Raw genomic sequence first — 20,370 nt, 5'->3', positions numbered from 1 at the left:
GGTATCAGGTCCTCATTTTTTCCCCTCCCTCCCCACAACCCCCTCCCTCATGAACCCTTGATAATTTATAAAGTATTATTTTGTTATATCTTGCTCTGTCTCACGTCTCCCTTCACCTACTTTTCTTTTGTCTGTCCCCCAGGGAGGAGGTCACATGTAGATCCTTGAAATCGATTCCCCCTTTCCAACCCACCCTCCCAGTATTGCCACTCATCACTGGTCCTGAGGGGATCATCCTCCCTGGATTCTCTGTGTTTCCAGTTCCCATCTGTACCAGTGTGCATCCTCTGGTCTAGCCAGACTTGCAAGATAGGATTCGGGTCATGACAGTGGGGGTGGGGGGAAAGGGGGAGGAAGCATTTAGGAAATAGAGGAAAGTTGTAGTTTTCATTGTTGCTACATTGCACCCTGACTGGCTCATCTCCTCCCCGTGACCCTTCTGTAAGGGAATGTCCAGTGGCCTACAAATGGGCTTTGAGTCTCCACTCTGCATTCACCCCCTCATTCACTATGGTAGGAGTTTTTGTTCTGATGATGCCTGATACCTGATCCCTTGACAACTTGTGATCGCACTGGGTGGTGTGCTTCTTCCATGTGGGCTTTATTGCTTCTGAGCGAGATGGACGCTTGTTTACCTTGAAGCCTTTAAGACCCCAGACACTATATCTTTGGATAGCTGGGCATCATCAGCTTTCTTCATCACATTTACTTGTTCACCCTCTTTGTCTTCAGCGATTGTGTCAGGAAGGTGAGTATCATAGAATGCCAATTTAATAGAAGAAAGTATTCTTGCATTGAGGGAGTACTTGAGTGGAGGCCCAATGTCCTTCTGCTACCTTAATACTAAACCTATTAATATATGCACATAGATCTATTTCCCCAACCTTGTGTATAAATATATTTGCATATGTACATGTCTTTATCTAGACCTCTATAAATGCCCTTTGCCTTCTAGCTCTTTCCTCTATTTCCTTTGACTTCCCTCCTGTCCCACTATCATACTCAGTCCCCACCAGGATTTCAGCAATTCCTCTTAGTTACATTACCCCTGATCATGCCCAACCAGGCCTCCCACAACCTCCTCACCACCGATTTGGATTGCTTGTTTTTCCCTTGTCCCTGGGTTTATTCACACCACTACCTTTCCCCCACCTCCCCCTCTGTCATGTCCCCGTGGAACTGTCAGTCCAGTTGTTCTCTCCTCCAATTGTTCATTCAGCCTATCTTATTTAGACATACCTGCAGAGATAATATGCACAAAACCAAGACAGAGCAAAACCAAGCAACACTATACAACAAAACAACAACAACAACAAACCAATGACAAAAAAAACACATGAAAGAAAAGCTTGTAGTTAGTTCACGTTTGTTTTTCTTTAGGAGTGTTTTCCAGTCCAGTCTGTTGGGGCACCATGCCATGGCCCCAAAGTCCACCTTCAGCATTCCCTGGGGACCTTGCCGCTCCACTCCCTTGCTTTTCTGTTGTACCTTAATATTTTGCCTCAATGTGGTGGGATCCGATCAGGTGCAATTCCCACACTGTGTCTCTGATGTTGTCCCCTATAAGGCTATGGGTCAGTGAGGGGTGTCATGTCTCATAGTGGGGCTGGCCATGTGGTCTTCTCTGTTGACTGGCTGTTCTAATTGGGAACATCGACCTCCTGGCCTCGTGGGCCATGATGTGCTCCACTCTCTCCTTCCCCTTCATCTGCTCCCGTGTGCTCCCATCAGATATGTCCCTCTTCCGGAACTGTAGATTCAATGCCGTCCTTTGAAATGAATTCTTCTGATGAGAGGGGCAAATATCTACTTAGTAGTTGAGGCAGGGGCTGGCCCCCCAGACCTCTCCACTGGTTCCCTACTCCATGCCGGCATATTGCATTCACATCTTGGAGCATCGGGTTGAAGTTTGGTCCCTCTCTCCCTGTAGAGACACAAACAATACCCTCCCCTTGGATGGTTTAGTGCCTTGTACCCCCACTACCCTTTGCTTTATTATTTTTTTTCCCCCTTTCCCCACCTCCTTTTTAGTTGTCTACCATGTGTATCCCTGTTTTTGGTCTGGTCCCTGCCATATTACCTGGTCCTCACCCCAGGAATATTTGTATACCGTAGCGTTTTCCCTATGCCCTTTTAGCCTTTTTTTTAAAGCTTACCTCAGCAACCTTTGAATTCTTTCTATCTTTAAGTCAATGCTATCTTGAAGTCTGTTTTCTCTTTGTTTCCCTCTGAGTGAGGTTGTTCTATGTGGTGGTCTCTTATTTATGCTTGGTGAGTGTTATTCTTCTGCCCATACTCGGTTGGCAAGGATCTATTGTAGGGCTGGGTTTCTTCTAACGTATTCTTTGAGTTTTTCCTTGTCTGGGAAGACTCTTACTTCTCCATCTATCTTGATCGATAATTTGGCTGGGTAGAGTATTCTTGGGTTTGCGTTGTTTTCCTTCAATTTTTGGAATATGTTACTCCACTCTTGCTTCTTCATAGTTTCTGCTGATAGGTCTGAGCATATTCTTATTTGGGAATTTTTATATGTGATTGCTTGTTTTTCCCTAGCTGCTCTCATGATTTTCTCCTTTTCCTTAAAGTTGGATAATTTAACTATTATGTGCCTTGGTGACTTCTTCTTGGGATCCAGTCTAGTGGGTGTTCTTTCAGCCTCCTGATTGTTGCCTGGTTTTCATCCATTAAGCTTGGTAAGTTTTCCTCCAAGAATTCTCTCACTATTGTTGCAGATGACTTCTTTGTTGTGTCTTCCTCCGGTAAGCCAGTAATTCTAATGTTGTTCCACTTCATAGCATCAGACATAGCTCTTAAGTTTTCTTCAGCTTTTCTGATGATCTGTGTAGATTTTTGTCCTCCAAGTCACTGATGCGGTTCTCTGATTCCTCCAGTGGCTTCTCGAGGTCCGTGAGTCTGCTACTGGTTTTTGTTATCTCCTCCCTAAGCTCCTGTATTTCCCTTTGGTTTATGGCTTTTACCTCTTCTATCATTTCATCCTTTTCCTGTATTGTTTCCCTCATAGCCTATATGACTCCTAGTAGCATTCTGAAAATTTCCTTTTCTGGCAGCTCAATGTCTGCTTTCTCTATGCATGTCATTATGTTCAGGATATCTTCTGCCATTGCCTTTTGTTTCTCCCGTGTTTTTGTTGAGGTTGTTGGGGCTGATGGCTGTTTGCGTTGAATTGTTTTAGATGAGCCAGGTGCCATTTTCCATGGAGTCGAAGAGCACTCGCTCTCTCTGGGAGATTTGTAGGAATGCTTCTTTGAACTGCCTACAGCTTATTTCACTATGGAATTAACCTACCACTTTATCCTCCTGTGGCTTCCCTCTCAGGGAAGTGACCTAGAAGGCTGGTGGGTTGCCTGCTTTGGTGTTGCGGAGGTTGGGCAGAGGTTCCTGCAGCAGCTTGGAACATTGAGGGGTGTTGGCCAAGCTACCTTAGGACCCCAGGCACACAGGCAGGAATTCCCCTGTAAGATGTTGAACAGAGTATCCCCTGGTGGAGGTCAGCAGGGCCTTCACCAGCCTCAGGCCAGCTACACAGGGTGATCCTCACCTACCTGGGTGTGGCACAGGTGTAAATGCCCTAGGCTAAGGGGAGTGGTCTGGAGGTTAGCAGTAGTGTGTGAGAGACCAAAAAAGAGACAAAGAGGAGGAAAAAAAAGGTTAAAAAGCAAGCCCGCTAAGCCTGTGGAGGGCAGGTGAGGGGGAGATATAGTGAAGAGATGGAAACAAACGTAAAAATGTAGCTGAGTCCCGATCCCCGCCAGTGTAGCTGCAAGGGTTTAGTCCCTGCTCTGAGGTGGCAGTGTTGAGAAAAGGCCCCTGCGCAGCCCTCCAACACTGAGGAGGGTACAGAGAGGAGATGGAAACAAGAGCAACAATGTAGCTGAACCCTGGTCTCTGCCTGTGGAGCTGCAAAGGTCCAGTCCCTGAGTTGAGGCTGGTGGTGCAAACTGTGGCTGTGTTGAGATCAATCCACCCTACAGGCTCCAAATGGTCCCAGCTCTGGCCGAGACAGTGGTGGGCCAAGGTCAAGCCCCAGCCAGCCTCCACTGAGGTAAGCCAAAAGCCTCCAGCCCTTCAAAACCCCATAGTTCTGTGCCTACTTATCTTTATGATGCTCCTCCTGCATTCTAGCAGTGTTGAATTTCTCTCTAAGCAACTCTCCTGGGCTGAATTCTACGGAGCCCCTCTGGTATGTGGTGTTCAGTCGCCATCTTCCCAGAAGTCCTTGAATTGATGCTTTTAATCTCCTGCCAGATAATAATAAAAATTTAGTTAGCTATAATTGGATGGTCTTAACTAACAGTGTTTGCATTAACCAAGAGTCTTACATTTTTTGTTGGGGAAGTGTAACTTTAAAATATGAACTTTCCTGGGGCGAAAGGCTAAGGGTGTGCAACAGAGCAGCAAGGGGAACAAAGCAATGAACTTCCCAGGGAATACCAAAAATAGACTTTGGGGCCAGGGTGGCACCCCATCAGACTCCACCAGAAAACATTCTTCAAGGTCAGCAAACATACCTTCAACTATTTATAGCAGTGGTTCTCAACCTGTGTGTTGCGACCCCTTTGGGAGGGGGGTCAAAGGACCCTTTCACAGGGGTTGCCCGATTTGTAACAGTAGCAAAATTACAGTTATGAAATTGCAACGAAATTAATTAATGGTTGTGGGGATCACCACAACATGAGGAACTGCATTAAAAGATGGTGGCATTAGGAAGGTTGAGAACCACTGATTTATAGCCTTTTTGTTTTCTTTTTTGGTTTGTTATTTTGCTTTTGTTGTTTTGTTTTGCTCTGTTTTTGTGCTTGTTATTGTCTCTTTATGTCTATCTAGATAAGGTTTGGGGGATAAAAACAATCCAGAGGAGAAAACAATAGACCAGTGGTTCCAGCGGGACACAGGAAGGACGTGTGTGTGTGTGTGTGTGTGTGTGTGTGTGTGTGTTAACAAAGGGACAAGGGAACAACAGTGATCAAAAATCAATGGCGCGAAAGTGTAAAATGCCTGGTAGGGCTTGATGAAGGGCAGTGTAATTGAGAGGAATTACTGAAACTCGAACATGATAGTGGGGCCAGATGATAGTTCAAGGAAATAGAGGAAAGAACTCGGAGTCAAAGGGCATTTATAGAGGTCTAAATACAGGCATGTACATATGTAAATATATGTCTATGATGATGAGTAAATAGATCTATGTGTATATATTTGTAGGTTTAGTATTAAGGTAGGGTGACCAGATTTTAACATTGGTAAAGCGGGACACAAGCGGGACACCATTGATAAAACTCATATCCCAGCGAAATAGCCACATGGCAGCCAAAAACCGTGTACCCTAGCTTGTCATGCGTTCTTTCCAAAAGTCGGGACTTTTTAAAATGCTGCAGCATGTGGGAAAGATTGTTAAAAATCGGGACATCTGGTCACCTTATATTAAGGTAGCAGATAGACATTGGGCCTCTACTTAAGTACTCCCTCAGTGCAGGAACACTTTGTTTTAATAGCATGACATTCCATTATGCTCACCTTTCTGACAATATCGCTGAAGACAAAGTGGGTGCATAAGCAAATGTGAAGAAAGCTGATGGTGTCCGGCTATCAAAAGATATAGCGTCTGAAGTCTTAAATGCTTGAAGATAAACAAGTGGCCATCTAGCTGAGAAGCAACAAAGGTCACATGGAAGAACCACGCCAGCCTGTGTGATCATGAGGTGTCAAAAGGATCAAATATCAGGCATCAAAGACCCAGAACAAAAAAAAATCATACCATTGTGAATGAGGGGGCAGTGTAGAGTGGAGATCCAAACCCATCGGTAGAAAATTAGACATCCCCTTACAAAAGGGTCACAAGGAAGAGATGAGCCAGTCAGGGTGCAGTATAGAACTGTTGAAACATACAACTTTCCTCTGTGTTTTTAATGGTACCCATCCCCACCCCCGACACCTCTGCCCACTATCATGACCCGAATTCTACCTTACAAATCTGGCTAGACCAGACCGTGAAAATGGGTACAGAGAAGAGCTGGAACCACAGGAAATCCAGGACAGATAAGCCCCTTAGGACCAATATTGAGAATAAGGATACCAAGAGGGGAAGGGGAGGTGGGATAGAAAGGGGGAACTGCTCACAATGATCTACATATAACCCCCTCCCAGGGGGATGGACAACAGAAAAGTGGGTGAATGGAGACTTCGGTCAGTGTAAGACATAAAAAAGTAATAATTTATGAATTATCAAGGCTTCATGAGGGAGCAGAAAAATGAGCTGATACCACGGGCTCAAGTAGAAAGAAAATGTTTTGAAAATGATGATAGCAACAAATGTACAAATGTGCTTGATACAATGGATGTTTGTATGGATTGTGATGAGTTGTACAAGCCCCAAATAAAATGACTTAAAAAATAAAGAATTTACAGTATAAAACAGTTTTGGTATGTTTCTGCCAGCATAGCACCTAACACCTTCTTTGTTTGTTTTTAAGTTGGCTTCAGCTGTTCTCGCAGCGGTGGAAAACAACACTCTCAGCATTGAGCCGGTGGGCTTGCAGCCTGTTCGCTTTGTGAGAGCTTCAGCAGCTGAATGTGGAGGACCAAAGTGAGTTTTAAAATTCCTGACTCGTGAAAGATGCTGGGTTTCAAACTTCTCTCATTTGCCAGTTAGTTTTCCTGGTTTCTCCTCAGTTTGCAGCCCAAAGACAAGTCCCCAGATCATATGGGATGTAACATTTCAGACTTAACATTGAGAGAGCCCTTTTTCACTTGTGAAAATCTACTTACATGAAATGAAGCTGGGTGGTAGAAACTTTTTTTTTAATCACGTTGTGACCCATTGGCAGGTCATGAATATTTTGTTTGTCTTTTAAACATGCATGAACAGCTGTGTGTATTGTGTTTCTCTCAAAAATATTTCTTCTTGAAGTCTACCTTCAGAAATAATTTTGGGGAAAAATTTTATTTAAAAGTTTGGGAGGCATGAAAACGGTACTAAAAGGACATGATTTTTCATCTTTCTTACTATCGTTATAAAAGATTCTCACTTGGCTAAGTAATCAGTCTCTCTGCCATCTGTGAGAGAGATTTGGCTGAAGTTATAAACCTTCAGAGGTAAGACCCCCACGTTTCATAGCTCAGCAACCTTATTTTCAGTAAGGCCTAGGAGGAGGAAAGACTGAAATCCACAATTCCTAAAACAAGGTGAAACTATGCCTGATGCAATTGATGTATGGATTGTAATAAGTGTTGTAAGAACCCCCAATAAAATGATATTTTAATTAAAATATATATATATATTTATAAAATCAAACAAAACACACCTTGGGCATCGAAAGGTTTTGCCTCTGTTTAAACGGTAACTCAGAAAGCTTTTGAGAGAGCTACGTGAGTGGTTATACTTGGTCAGTAGAGAGGATGAGAAAGGCAAGATTGCGCATAGCAATATTTGACTTTTGTCGGTCATTTTGTGGGCAGGATGGGTCAGTTGTGTAGGCTGAGATTAACCAGTAGGTGAGTGATAAAGCCTGTTGAAGAAGTCTCTAGTTCTTTGCTGTCGTGCATATCACCCTCCTCTTAGCACGGTCATGGAATGCTGTGGAGGTACCTAGTCATGTGTTTGTCCTGGGAGGCCATATGCAGCTGGAGTTGTGTCCACTTTCACCCTAACCTGTGGCTCACCTGTAGAGCACAGTGGCCTCTGAATGTGGGGGAAGAAATTTAAATTCTTAGTTCAACTCCTTCAACAAGCACACGAGTGTTTTTATCCTTCCCCTTTACCCTAATACAGGAGAAATGAAATTAAAGCAGTTTTTGTCTTTTAATGTCTATGTTATACCTTATTTTAAGTACAGCATCTCAAAATGTTCATTGTAGAATTCTAATTAAAAAAGTTATTGTCGTTTGAAAGTTTGTAGGGAAAATTCACATTTCACTCGATAGTTGATGCATTTTTGGTTTCATGATGTTGTTGCGATCCCCTGACAACAGCACCTACCCTGCTTCCTCCTTAGGTTCCCCCTTCCATTCGTCCTTGGTTCTTGCCCTGCCTGCCTTTCGAGCTCTGGTGGGGCAAGTGCTGTTCTCTGGGTCTTTACCTTCCTCACAAGTGTTAGTGTTCTCTCTACAGGCTGGTTTGTCATTTGGCTGAAAGGTGATTTCCAGGACAGAAGTTGTAAATTTGTATTTGCATTGTATGTGTTTGTCACATTTATTATGCAGGTGCAAAAAGTGATGACTAATCGGCTGTCAGCTGCAGTGAATTTATAGTAGTTCAGGAAAGCAACTATGTAGGGTTGATTTAGGGAACAATGTATACAGCGTAAGGAGATCGTGGGAACAGGAGCAGAAGCCCCAGAGTGCCTTGTTGGTGTCCACATTGTAGAGGACTAACTGGAGGAAGATGACCTCTTTCGTGAAATGTGGGAGCTGGCCACAGTTTTTGTGGACTGGTTAATGAAGGTAATGACGCACTGAATGGTCCAGTGAAGGCTGGAGTGTGAGGAACAGAAGATCATCCCAAGTGAAGTGACCAGAGACTCTTCTTACAGAGAGGGAGATCTGATCGGGATTCTGAAGCATGGATAAATTTGGGCCATAGAAAGAATAGTCTGCCTGCCCAATCAAAGTTTATTCTAAACAGGAGGGAACATGTATGTCTGAAGGCCTAGACACAGAAAAACAATTAGTTCACAGAATGGTGAGAGGAAAGGAGAGATGTGACAATCCTTAAGACTCAAAAGTAGAAGATGATGAGATTGGGGTTGAATGATGGGTTGGTCAAAGAGAAAGGTGTTAAGAGATGACTGATGGAAGGACCTGATACCAAGGGCTCAAGTAGAAAGTAAATGTTTAGAACATGATGGTGACAACATATGTACAAATATGCTTTATACAATTGATGAATGGAATGTTGTGAGAGTACCCAATAAAATGATTTATTAAAAAAAAGAGTGATGACTGATAGAATGATTTGAAATGATTTGACAATTACTAGGAAGGGCTCTGGTTTGGGGAAGGAAATAATGGGTCTAGGTGTATGCATGTTTACATCCCCAGTGAAGATGTTAGGCAAAAACTTGAAATCTTGAGTCTAGAGCTACAAAGAGAAATTACAGAAGGATAGCATGGTAAAACAATATTGGAGTTGTCAGTCAAGAATTTTAGCATTGACTCCTCACTCAAGTAAGATAAGTTGAATATGACCAGTTAATATAAAGCGTTATGAATGAAATAATATTAGCAACACTTTAAAAAAATTTTAAGGGTGTTGTTTGATTTTTTTTAATAAAAACTATTTCTTAGATGGGCATTACTCCAAAATTGAACAATTAATAAAGGCATACAATTGAGAGAACTTATATGCAAAATATGAGAAGACAGCCAGTACCTTGATGGACGTGATGACATTTCAGACTAACATTACATATCTTCCACCAAACTACAAAGATCTTGACATTAGTTACAAATTGCTTAATTCCCAAAGCAATGTTTAAGAATGTCTTAATCAATAGAAATGAATACTAATAAAATCAGTACATCACAATATACTGATTTATAAAGCCAGCCTGTGTCTTAGTTCCAATTCTTAAATAAATGTAGGCTAAATGAGGTTCATCGTATATGAACATTTAAAAATCTGTTAGAAAGGAATTCAACTTCTGAAGAACTTAACTGTAGCTTCCTCAAAGCAATTCTCAGAATTGTGAACTGACAGAACCTTTCAAACTTAGTTGTTAGCACATAGGTGTAGCTTTTGCCAGAGGCGAAGGGTACAAGTTGATTTTTCCTTTTGTTTAAATGATGCTTTTGGAAATTCTAAGTACTTCCAATACTTGTCTTCATTTTTGTTAAATTTCTTTTCCCCTCTAAGCAAGTTATTAGTACTTTTACATATTGCTACAAATCATTAAAGACTTTGCTAATAGAGGAACAGCAGGGCAAATTTTCTTTTATTTAAAGGAGATAGAATACTTTCATGATTTGTACTGCCATCCCTCAAATTATCATGTTTTAAATACACATTTTTTTTGTTCTTGCATGCAGAGGAAATTTGTATCATATTTTGTACTATTTACAAGTATAGCTGTAGTTTTAATGTTTTATAAAATACACTTATATAATTTACAATGACTCGTTTTACTTAGAGCTATGCTAGTTTTACAATGACAGGGAGTAGAGGTTGTGTTGAACTCAACTCCTAGTTTAGGAGGGTGAAATCTATGGTAGTTTACAATGACAGGGAGTAGAGGTTGTGTTGAACTCAACTCCTAGTTTAGGAGGGTGAAATCCATGCTAGTTTCACAATGACAGGGAGTAGAGGTTGTGTTGAATTCAACTAGTTTAGGAGGGTGAAATCCATGCTAGTTTTACAATGATAGGGAGTAGAGGTTGTGTTGAATTCAACTCCTAGTTTAGGAGGGTGAAATCTATGCTAGTTTACAATGACAGGGAGTAGAGGTTGTGTTGAACTCTAGCCATCACTGGATCAGCACTCATTAACTACCTACTATGTGCCAGGCATGTGCCTACAAGAGGATTGTAGTCCAACCGCAGTCAGAAACTCTTAATAGCAGATTTTAGGTTTTACAATATGCAAATAGAATGGATGGTTTGTCAACATTATACTGAAGCAGAGAGGCATGGCGTTCATTATAGCAAGAACATTTCAAGGTCTAGCTGGATATGCATAGTGTTATCAGTGATAGGATAATATCATTATGCCCACAAAGAAAACAAGTTAATATGACTACTGGTCAAATTTATGCACCAACCTCTAATACCAAAGGTGAAGAACTGGAAAATTTTTACCAACTTCTTCAGGCTGAAATTGGTCGAGATGCATTGATAATTACTGGTAGCTGGATCGTGAAAGTTGGAAATAAAACAGAATAGGTAGAAATGTGCTTTACACAATTGATGTATGTACAGATTGTGATAAGAGTTGTATGAGCCCCTAATAAAATGATTTTAAAACGAAAAAGAATAGGTGATAATGATGTCATAGATTGCATATAGAATCTTGACAGACCAATGACTTATTTATTGTAAATATGCATCCCTTTTTTTCAGCAGCATAAATGGTGACTGCCTATATGTAGACCTCACCAGATGAACTTTAGGGATCAAATCAAGTGGAAAGAGATGATAAAGAAACTTGGTATCAGAACAAGGCCAGGGCTAACTCTTGGAACAGACCATCAATTGTGCATATCCAGGTTCAATTTGAAGCTGAGGAAAATTTAAGAAGCTCAAGAGAGCCAAAGTATATCTGACCTTGAGTATATCCCACCTGAATTTAGAGTCTGTCTCAAGAATAGATTATATTCATTGAACATGGATAATCAAAGATCAGATGTGGGATAACATCAAGGATATTATATACAAAGCCCCCCAAAAGTCATTACAGGAAAAAAAGAGACCAAAATGAATGTCAGAAGAGACTCTTGAATGTAGAGTAGCCAATGATGAAAAAGAACTGAGCAAAGTTCTAAGGGTAGATCAGGAAGACAGAGTAAAGTATTATCATCTAGAGTTAAAAACAAAAATGAAGAACACACGCAGCAATTTCCAAACTAAAGCAATTAACAGATTCCAGACTTGAGTTGTAATATTGAAGTTTTTATTGGCAAACTATTGAATGATGCAAGAAACATCAAAAGAAGACAGAAAGAATATACACAGTCACTGTACCAAAATAATTAGTTGATAGCTGTCGTAGGAGGCAACATATGATCAGGAACCAACAATGCTGGAGGAAGAAGTCCAAACTGCACTGAAGATATTGGAGAAAAACAGACCCCAGGCATCGACAGAATACAAATTGAGATGTTTCAACAAATGAATAGAATACTGGATGTGCTCACTCATCCATGCCAAGAAATTTGGAAGACAGCTGCTTGGCCAACTAACTGGAACCAAAACTCACTGCCATCGAGTCAGTTTTGACTTATTGCTACCCTACAGGACAGAATAGAACTGTCGGTTTCCAAGACGGCAATAACACTTTCCCAGAGGAGAAAACCTCATCTTTCTCTCACAGAGTAGATGATGGGTTTGAATCACTCACCTTGCAGTTAGCAGCTCAATGTGTAACCCATTATGCCACCAGGGCGCCTTAACCAAATAGAAGAGATTGTATGTGTACCCACTTTAAAGATGGTATGAAAGAATGGAAATTACTGAATAATACTACTGGAGATATCCTCACAGAGAGGTCTAAGGAAGGAGATGAGTCAGCCAGGGTACGACGTAGCACCGATGAAGAATACAGCTTTCCCCCAGTTCCTAAATGCTTCCCTCCCCCCCACCCACTATCATGATCTGAATTCTACCTTGCAAGTCTGGATAGAGCAAAGGATGTACACTGGTGCAGATAAGAGCTGGAGGTACAGGGAATACAGGGTGGACGATACCTTCAGGACCAGGGGTGTGAGGGTGATTCTGGGAGGGTAGAGGGTGAGTGGGTTGGAAAGGGGGAACCGATTACAAGGATCTACACGTGACCTCCTCTCTGGGGGATGGACAACAGAAAAGGGGGTGAAGGGAGATGCCGGATAGGGCAAGATATGACAAAATAACAATTTATAAAATATCAAGGGCTCATGAGGGAGGGGCGAGTGGGGAGGGAGGAGAAAAAAGAGGACTTGATGTAAAGGGCTTAAGTGGAGAGCAAAGGCTTTGAAAATGATGAGGGCAAAGAATGTGTTTTATACAATTGATGTATGTACATGTATGGATTATGATAAAAGAGTTGTATGAGTCCCTAATAACGGTTTTAAAAAAAAGAAAGCGATATTTTGTAGAGGATAATTCAAAAATTCTTACAGCACTAGCTCACCAAGAAAAAAGCATCAGAATCAAGTTGGAGTCATAAGAGGTCATAGAATGAGGGATATTAATGCGAATGTCAGATGACTGAAAACAATACAGAGAAATATGTACATTTGTTTTATTCACTCTACACAAGCGTTTGACCCTGTGGATAATAGAAAATCATAGTTTGGTAAAGATGGAATTCCAGAATATGTACTGTGCTCATGCTGAACCTGTGCGTAGACCAAAAGACAGTCCTGTAAGTAGAGCAAAGGCAGAGTGTGTGGTTCCATCCAGAAAGGTGTCCATCAGGGTGTGTTCACTCACCATACCTCCTCAGACTGAACGCTGAGCAAAGAAGAAACTGGATTGTATGAATTAAATTGAAGCATCAGGATTAGAGGAAGACGCATTGAACAACCTTGTTGTCCAGGTAGCACACCTTGCTTGCTGAAAGAAGACGACTTGAAGTACTCACTGATACAGACCAAAGCAAAGAATGCAACCTTTAGTATGGATTACAACTCAACAAAGAGAACAAAAATTCTGAAAACTGAACCAATAAGGAGCAGTATGATAAACTGAGAAAAGATTGATGTCAAGGAATTTTGTTCAACTTGAATCTATAAATTAACACCCATGAAAGCAGCAATCCTGAAATGAAATGAGTTACAGCATTGGTCAAATCTGCTGCGAAAGACTTTTCTTTAAGATGTGAAAAAGCAGAGATGTCACCCTGAGGACTAAAGTGTGACTGATTCAGGTCATAGTCTTTTCAATCACCTCTTATGTTGGACAATGTATAAGGAAGACTAAAGAAGAATTGATGATTTTGAATCTTGGTGTTGGCTAAGAATGTTAATTGTACCATGGACTATCAGAAAAATGAACACAAAAACTGTCTTAAAAGAAGTACAGCCAGAGTGCTCCTTGGAAACAAGGATGGCGAGACTTTGCCCAGGTCCTTTGGACATAGTATCAGGAGGGAACAGTCCCTGGAGAAAGGGCATCATGCTTGGTGACATAGAGGGTCAATAAAAAAAGAGAAAGACCCATTAATGAGATGGATCGACCAGTGGTTATACCAGTGGGCCCAAACAGCAATAATTGGGGGGATGGTGGAGGACCATACTGGCAGTGTTTTGTCCTGTTGTACATCAGCTTGCTAATGAGTTGAAGTAGACTCGGTGGCACCTAACCATAACAACAAACAAATGAATGGAAACCCCTCCCATCTATAGCCTGTCCCTGCAAGCCTTCAGTGACTGTGTTTTAAGACTTGAGCAGTCAGCATTAGGCTATTTTCAGCTAAGAAGGCAGTTGAAGTTCTAATGGAAACCTGAGAGCTGATCGGAGGGGGTCTTTAAAAAATGTACTGACAAGAGGAGTGGATGTATAATAACTGAAACAAGGGGTGATAGGCATACAGGGGTGGGTGATAGGGAAAGGGGGTTTGGGGAGCACATAATGGAGGGGGAGCACTAGAACGGATTGTGACTGCACACCTCATTCTAAAGCTGATTTGACCATGGGGAAGGGGGAGATGCTCCAAAATTGATGTGGGGTGATTGTACAATTCTTCATTGTATGATTAAATGATTGGATTATCGAAGTACATGATGTACATTACCTGCCAGTAAAACTGTTGGGGACTGAAAAAAGAAAGGAAAAAGCCAACAGTCCGGACAACCCAGGAGAAAAAAATGAGACCCAAACAAACCAGCAGATACTGCAAAAAGTCGCAGAGAAATTGCATTTAAAAGGCAATGAAAACTGCCCATGAACGATTTGAAACCCCCGAGACTTAGAAGTGGTCAGTTTATTTTAACTAGATAAGACAGAATTAAATCACTTTCCCCTGTTGTCACTGTGTCACCTGTGCTGTACTTCTTAACTGATTAGTAATATAAACTTTTATCTTCCTCTTAAAATTATCAATTAAGTACTTAAAAGTCTGTCAGAAAAACACAATTTTCAAAAACAAAAACACCCCACAATTTTCAGTATTTTGTATTCTTAGTCTAATGATGACAACAATGGAAATATTTCAGAGTTATTTGGCCAAAGTCAGACGATATGTAAACCATCTAGTTTGTATTTCTAAAAATACGGTTAATATTATGGTATTAGCATCTAGATTATAGGATCGATATGGGAAAAATGTTTGCTATTAGCTCTACATCTAGAATAGTGCCTGGTAATAGGTTCTTAAATAATTTTTGTCTGACTGGATGAATAAACAGAATGTAGTCCAAAACTAAAATCTATCATTAATTCACAGAAAATGTGCTCTCACTGGACAGAGTAAGTCCTGTAAACACAGAATTAAATTGGGGGACACAAGCAACTATTACTACATCTCTCCTTTTTGCAGATACAGGGTAAGTGACTCAGCCATTCTCTTTGATATAGCTCATTTTCATAAGAGCCATTTGAGTAATGAGAACATTTTTTCTTTTGGTCTAGATCACGTCTGTATGTAACTTTTTTACTTACATTCGATATATTCAGCAGGGACTGGTAAAACAGCAGGATGGTGAGTGTTCTTAATTCATTATAAATACGTAAGCAGTTCAGTGATAATGCAAATAAACGTCATTGTTGCAGTTATAGAGATGCACTTATAGTTATAACAAAATATGCGGAGAATTTGTGAGCAAATTATCTCTCTTATAAATAACCGTATTATATATTCTCTCTATCTGTGTAACTTTACTCTGATTTTAATTTTAGGCAGGGATAATTTTAATTCTATGGAGGTTATATGATAAACCAGATGATCAGTATAACGAGAGTATAGACTCATTCTTAAATTTACTCTAAAAATAGAAAGTGAGCACAGTTTAGAAGTAGTCAGATTTTTTAATTGGTGGAAGCCACAAAGGAGCTAACAATACATTTTTTTCTGTATTTTCTACTTTCACGTGTGAATTAGTAAAGCAATCATGAGGATAATTCTGAATGGATTAAAGATTACTACTGTATTCTAAATCAGCAGAAACATGCAGATGATATGTCCAGGAGAGCCAGCCTCATGCAAGTGTTTTCATTTTTTTAAATAGTCTTTTATGATTACTGATGGTTTTATAGCCAAATGTCATAAAAGTTGACATGGCCAGACAGCCCCAAAGCAGTTTCTTGAGTACACGTGATTGTTTAAGAACAGAACGAGCAAGTACTAGATGGACTAGGACTAGGTTTGTGTCAACTTCGTATTATAAGTTATCAGTGGTTTTCTTCTCCTTTTAGCCACTGAAAGTGTTTATATGTTTGCGAGTGTGCATGCGTGCAGGTATTCGTATGTATATGTATTTAGCCACTGAAAATAGGATTATATTCTTACACATAAACACTAGGTGACACTTGGCTGTGCTACCTTTAACCAGGTAAACTAAATGAATGTTAAAATTCTGTGGGAATATTAGTCATGCTGATAAAAACTTGGTTTAGACTTTCTTGAGCTCTAGTATGTTGAAAACCATCATACATCCATAGACTCCCATAATGAATAAAGAAGAATTCTGTCTTTATTTTATGTTGAATTTCAAGAGACTGCACAATCTAAGATTAGTCTTGCTTTTAAAAGTCTTATTAAAAGCTATATTATAAGCAGTTTTATGGCTTTAAGAGAAGAGTATTTCTGATTACTTGTTTATGAGTAGTGCAATTTAAATTGGGAAAACAGATGCTTTCTGTGAGCCTAGGTAGTCAAACTTGTTTTTCTTACTAAATTAAAAAGTTATTGCCGAGAAGACTGAAAGATAAATTTATGCAAATGAGCAAGCATCATGAGTGATAATGGAGGAGGTGATGATGACAGTGGAATTGTCTTCAGTTCTTTCACAAATACCAAAAATGGTATACTTCGCATACTTTGTGGGTTTGCAGTAAATAAAAATGAATGTAATTTGAAATGCTCGTGACCTGTGCCATGTGTCAAAAAGGACTGGGGGCAGCTCAATCTGGAGGGAAGGAGTGCTTGTGCCTCGGGGGTTAAACACTTGGCAGCAGACCAGAGCTTGACCTTCCGAACCCACCCGTGCTCCACGGAAGAAGAATGGGGCAGTGTGCTTTCACACAAGTGCAGTCTGGGAGACCCTGGGGGCAGTTCCCGCTCCTGTAGGGTCTAGATGAGTTGGAATTGACGTGGCTGCAACAGGTTTAAATCCGAAGCCAGTTTCTCCAGCTCACCTCTGTTGACATTTGGTGCTACCATCCCTGCCTTTACCTCACTAGATGCCCCTACGTGTGACAGACAACCGAAAATGTCACCCGGATTGCCCAGTACACCCTGGGGTCTTTATCGCCACTGGTTGAGAACCACTGATCCAAAACAATCTGATCTGATCCTGTATTTCACATAACTACTTTTTATTCTGTGAAACAGAGCCAACTTTTTCCCATTTATATTTAGAGCTGTTGAAATTCACAGATCATTATTTACACTCTCTCTTCTTTGCAATTTAGCCATACACAAAATCCTTTCCTTAATATTACGAACAATGTGACCAAGTTTTCTGGATTAACTTTTGTATTCCCTTTTTTCCACTCACTTTCTGCTAGTGTTAATGAAGATTGAGATGGTTAGATACAGCAAACGAGATTAAGAAGATCCATGAGTTAAAGAATAAACTTTGGAATAATTTAATTTTGAATGTAATAATTTATGAAGTTAACAGCATTGACATTTACAAGGGACACTCAAATGTCTACCTTCTTGTGGGCTTTAGTCATTGATGTAACTAACAAATAGTTCTTATAAAGCTGCATCAATGCTGATTTATTGACAAAACTGGGATACTCACAGTACACCGGAAAGTGCGTGTGAATTATCTGTCGTGTCTGGCATTAGGTGCGTCATTAGGAAATGCTCAGTTGGTATTTCAGTTGATGTTACGTTTTCATTGCAAATGGTTAAAATGATTAAGATGGTATTTATTTTATGTTTTATCTCTCTCTTCTATCTGTATAGTTGATCAGATGTTTTGGGAAGTTATGCAGTTGAGAAAAGAGATGTCATTGGCAAAGCTGGGATATTTCAAAGAGGAACTCTGATGCTCTCTCTGCCTGGGAATGTGCATGAACCTCCCTGAAGAACTGGAAAGTGCTGAATATTTTTATGGCTACTTGATATTTATTCCAAGGAGTGGTGGGCCCAAGACTTTTTCACTCTCTTGAAAATTACACTGGGAAGTACTGTGATTTGTGTTAAGCTCACCTGTGCTGTGCTTGCTTATTCTGCAGTGGAACACATAGAGAAGAACTACAGCTGCACTAGTGATTGTAATTTATAGTTGCAAAAAAACACCCCCAAGCAAAAAGCTAAATAAATACACATTAGATTGAATGTGGTTTTGCTTTTTATTTTACTTCTGACTTGCCATCTAGGGCCAGCTAAATTTTATATCGGAATTTTCAAACGGCGGCAACCTTTGAGAGACAAGGAAATATGTTGGACAAGCAGGACTCAAACTTCAACCTGTCTCTAGATTCCCCCCCCCTTTTTTTAAAATTAGGTATGGGTTTACATTTCAGATCATCAATTTTATATTCAACAACTTAACCTACTTACCAAACCTCCAAATAGCTTGCCCTGCTCGCTCTCACCGTTTTTCTTCTCCATGTGAAATACTAGCTACTCCTTCACCCCAGTTAATACCTGCCTGTCCTCTAACCTGTGACTTCCTCTTCCTGCCCCTCCCCTCCCACCTTATTACCAAAGCCTGTTTCTTTTGGTGTGAAAAATGTCTGTATTGATTTTTCATTATTAGCAGTGTCCTTTTATGGTTGACTACCTTCACTCAGCCCATCCATGCCATGAGGGGCTTCATGACTTCGTCGTTATTCTTCAGTGAGACATAGCATTCCTTGTGTGTATGTGCCGGGGTGTACCAATCCACTCTTCCATGGATAAGCATTTAGGTGTTTTCATCTTGCTATTACAAAGCGCGTTGGAATGAGCATGGGTGTGCATATAGCTTCGTGCCATGGCGCCTACTTGACGTGTACACCTGTGAAGGGAGGGGCATAGTATTGCTATTCCCAGTTGTTTGAGAAGCATCATGCCACTTGCTAGGGTGGCTGCGCATATTTACAGTTTCACCAACAGTGTTGAGAGGATTCCATACATTGACTCTATTCTTATTGATTTTATATGTTTGTGTAAAAACATTTGAAAGTTACTGGTCTAATTATTCTGCTCACTAATTGAAGAGACTCCTTTGTATTGTTGAATAAACAGGTAGAGCGTGGTGTAGAGCAGGGTTCTTGGGCACACTGATGGAAAGTACTCAGCCTTTCCATGTGCTGAGCAGCCGATGGCACTGGAGGGAGTTTGAAGTATGGATCAATAGAGCAGTACATGCACACTATATGCTGATCTGTAATTCCATGTGGTAAAATTGGTTTCCTATGAAGGAGCTCTGTAAAGGTAATTATAAAAATCATGGTAACAATGTAGTAGTGTAATAAAGAAAGAAGAAATGAGAAACTACTTTGTTCTCTCCATCTGCAGATAATTATGAATGTATTTTAGGTAAGGATCTTTCAGGTTTCTGAGATTGATTGTGGTGATGATTCTTAGTAGGATGGAATGATTAAACTGTGTGATATGTGAATTATAAGCCAATAAGACATTTAGAAATAATCCGGTTTTGGATGTTTTTACCTAGATACGCGTATGTCTGAAACAAAGACAGGGCTTGCTTAGAAAAAGACTTGTTTACTATTTTAAAACGTAGATATTTTCCCCTGTTGGCAAATCTAGACACCATACTAATTACTGTATGATGTGACGAAATTTAACTAATAGAGTCTGTTTTTGGAAATTGGGTTGTTTTTTAAGATCATAATGCTGTGATGAGTATCTTGTGTGCATCTTTATTCTTAGGTGAATGGCTGGAAGTAAAACTGTTGGGTCAATTATGAAAGTTCTATTTTGCATATAAAAGCTCTTAAGAAAAATTGAACCAATTTATATTCACAGCACAGAATGCTGGTTTTCTGAAGACAGTATCTTTTCCCCCAATTCTGTCTCATGGGTTTGAGCGATTTAGACTATAGAAAGCTGGGTCCCAGGAGTACTAGCTGCGTGGAAGACCACAGGCAAAGGCAGATAAGTGGTATGATCAAAACCATCCTTATTCAGCTCAAGAATCTTACACTAGACATACAAACCTTGAAACTAGATTTTTATTAAAAAACATGTTATTAGGGGCTCATACAACTCTAATCACAATCCATACATATACATACATCAATTGTATAAAGCACATCTGTACATTCTTTGCCCTAATCATTTTCTTTTTTTACATTTTATTAGGGGCTCATACAACTCTTATCACAATCCACACATATACATACATCAATTGTATAAAGCACATCCGTACATTCTTTGCCCTTATCACTCTCAAAGCATTTGCTCTCCACTTAAGCCCTCCACATCAGGTCCTCTTTTTTTTTCCCCTCCCTTCCCGCTCCCCCCTCCCTCGTGAGCCCTTGATAATCCACAGATTGTTATTTTGTCATATCTTGCCCTATCCGGAGTCTCCCTTCCCCCCC

General features: G+C 40.3%; 1 protein-coding gene across 2 annotated transcripts in view; it reads left to right on the top strand.

The window, feature by feature from the left end:
- Nucleotides 1-18,141, top strand: part of RAB3IP (RAB3A interacting protein) — a 53,217-nt gene extending 35,076 nt beyond the window's left edge. For both annotated transcript variants that reach the window (XM_075551288.1, XM_075551287.1), the window contains 4 exons: nt 6,489-6,601; nt 15,092-15,191; nt 15,277-15,346; nt 17,783-18,141. In XM_075551288.1, the coding sequence (XP_075407403.1) occupies nt 6,489-6,601; nt 15,092-15,191; nt 15,277-15,346; nt 17,783-17,865 (366 nt within the window). In that variant the 3' untranslated portion in view covers nt 17,866-18,141. The remainder of the gene's footprint in view (nt 1-6,488; nt 6,602-15,091; nt 15,192-15,276; nt 15,347-17,782) is intronic.
- Nucleotides 18,142-20,370: the final 2,229 nt, after the last annotated feature.

Source organism: Tenrec ecaudatus, chromosome 6 (genome assembly GCF_050624435.1).
Source record: "Tenrec ecaudatus isolate mTenEca1 chromosome 6, mTenEca1.hap1, whole genome shotgun sequence".
In the NCBI taxonomy this organism is placed as follows: Eukaryota; Metazoa; Chordata; class Mammalia; order Afrosoricida; family Tenrecidae; genus Tenrec; species Tenrec ecaudatus.
This window is presented reverse-complemented; position numbering and strand designations above follow the sequence as displayed.